At 41.4% G+C, this 2619-nt stretch overlaps 1 protein-coding gene across 1 annotated transcript in view; it reads left to right on the plus strand.

Annotated features, from left to right (window-relative positions):
- Window positions 1–2619, plus strand: part of LOC101858843 (basic proline-rich protein-like) — a 16679-nt gene that overhangs the window by 1035 nt on the left and 13025 nt on the right. The window contains exon 2 of the mRNA XM_005093264.1: window positions 1830–1955. Within this exon, the coding sequence (XP_005093321.1) occupies window positions 1830–1955 (126 nt within the window). The remainder of the gene's footprint in view (window positions 1–1829; window positions 1956–2619) is intronic.

A 2619-nucleotide genomic window follows, 5' to 3' on the forward strand; every position in this document is an offset into this window, starting at 1 on the left:
GCGTCCCACGTGGGCTTCATCAAACACTACCTCATTTGATTTCTTTTCCTTCCACGATACTCTTAGCAGTCTCCTAAGAAACCACATTTATGAATGAATAAATACGAATAAATGAATGAATAAATAGGTAAATAAATAGGAAATAAGTATTCCAGGTAAAGATCCACGTCCAATACATTCCTCTCTACGTAGTGACAACTACAATTTGTACATGATAACCTCTTCTTGAGGTTCGATACGTTAGCATACTGTGGAAAGAGAGGCTAGGATCTGTCGACATAATATGACTCAGAAAGAGATAAAATGTCCAGATCAGTCCCAGAAGCAAATAAAGTAGAATAAAGTTGTTCCCGCATCTGATCCAGACATTCGATATTACCCTGTTAGTGAGACAACTTCCTGGGCCTTCGACATATTGTGGTAGGGTGGCCAGTCCTTTCCACGCCGCCTTTACTTCCCCAACTCGAAGTCAGGTACCCATTACTGCTGGGTGGGCAGGAGGGGGCGAAAAAAAACCCCGTGTCTGAAGCGGGGCTCGAACCCAGACTTCCCGCTTCGGAGACGAGCGCACTAACCGCTCTGCCACTGCACTCTCCAGAAGCAAGTACACAATAATAATAATATTATCGCGAGCTGAAAGATGTCTTGTACTAACTAATTTTTTTTTCGACTTTGGGGAGTATAAAAGCTGTCAAGTAGTTGAAAAAATCATCGTTAGAGTCCAAACGTAATGTATGGTTAATGACCGTGTTCTGTAGAATTTCAGAAAACTCATCCGTTTTGTTGTTGTTGTTGTTGTTGTTGTTGATGATGTTGTTGTTGTTGATGTTGTTGTTGCTGTTGTTGTTGTTGTTGTTGTTGATGATGATGGTGTTGTTGTTGCTGTTGTTTTTGTTGTTGTTGTTGTTGTTGTTGATGATGATGTTGTTGTTGCTATTGTTTTTGTTGTTGTTGTTGTTGTTGTTGTTTTTCTTCTTCTTCTTCTTCTTCTTCTTTTTCTTCTTCTTCTTCTTCTTCTTCTTCTTCTTCTTCTTCTTCTTCTTCTTCTTTTTTGTGACTGAAGTAGAGTGCTTTCCAAATACTTTCCATCAAAACTGCAACAATGGAGTTACAACAAGACAGCAATAAGTTTGCGATATAACTTGTTATCAGAAGTCATTTTCTGCAGTCCTGCGAATCAATTGTCACTTCTCCGCCATAATAATTTCTTTTCTTCTAGATCTAGTCCAGCAAAAGCAGAGATTTTAGAAAATTCTTCATCTTTTCCTTTGAATTGAATTAACTTTTTATGTCATTGCCAATACTTAGATAATTTAGGTGGAAAATGGTATAGCACTGAGCATTCACTTGTACTCAGACTAGTCTTTAATTTCATGCCAAGAAGCTACACAGCAAAGATCTCGATTAATTCAGTGATACAGGAGGGAGCGGTGGCGGAGTGGTTAGTGCGCTCGTCTCAGAAGCGGAAAGTCCGGGTTCGCGCTTCGGTTCCGAAACGAATTATTTTCACCCCCTCCTGCCCACCCAGCAGTAATGGGTACCTGACTTACTTCCAGTGTGGGAAGTAAAGGCTGTGTGGAAAGGAACTGGCCACCCTACCACAATATGCCGAAGACCCAGGAAGTTGTCTCACTAGCAAGGCAATCCCCAATGTCGAGATCGGATGCGGGAACAACTTTACTTAACTTTTACTGAAATAAATTTGGGATATTTAAAAGTTGGAATACAACAAAACTATCAGAAGACAAACAATTAATGTGAAACAGTCTTCAGTGCAGCAAGGGTCAACAATCATTCTCACTACACCGTTCCAACTTTTCTGTGTGCAGAAACAGAGGGTCCCAGAGCCAGAGTTGAGAGAAGAAGCTCGCCACAGACTGATCCTGAAGCCATGGGGGACTGGAGCCCAAGGGCTAGCTGTGCCTCGGCTTACACAGCCTGGATAGCGCTTCTAGGTAACTCTTCTTCTTTCTATTTTTGTAAGTGTTTTACGGCACTAGCAGCTGCATAAGGTCATATGTGAGGTGTGCTGACAAAATGAGTTACTTCTCGGATTTCAGGCTAATGAAATTGGTACATCACCTTTATAGATTGAGTTTTTACAGTTTGTAAGAATGGAATAGTAAACGACGCGGTAGACTTGAAGAAAATGGCGTCATTGAAAATCTATTATTCTGACCTCAGTGTCGATTTTTGGCCGATATCTCCTTTCTTGGATTGCGAGAAGTAATTCATTTTGCTAGCATACCTCACATATGAGCGCGCGGGACACATTAAACTATACATCTATTATTTATGTATTTGGCAGCTTGGAAACACGTGTGTCACTTTTCTGTCAAGAGATATTGCTCCAATTCAATAGAGTGTAAGTATTGTAGGCCAATGGCTTTCAGTTGATGTTAACGCACCGATCTTTCCTGTCTTCGGTAGAAACCATCCCCACACGGGAGTTGAACTCATGTCTTCAACGTACGTCGGCCAAATGCCAAACTGTTGCACCGTAGATGCTGGGGCACAAAGTGATGTTTGCAGCAGCGAGCACTTCTTATTTTATATAACACACACATTGACACCCTTTTCCCTTTATAAACAATATCTCTCCACTCCCAGCCCCCCCCC

The sequence above is a fragment of the Aplysia californica genome, unplaced genomic scaffold (genome assembly GCF_000002075.1).
Source record: "Aplysia californica isolate F4 #8 unplaced genomic scaffold, AplCal3.0 scaffold00060, whole genome shotgun sequence".
NCBI classification, from domain to species: Eukaryota; Metazoa; Mollusca; class Gastropoda; order Aplysiida; family Aplysiidae; genus Aplysia; species Aplysia californica.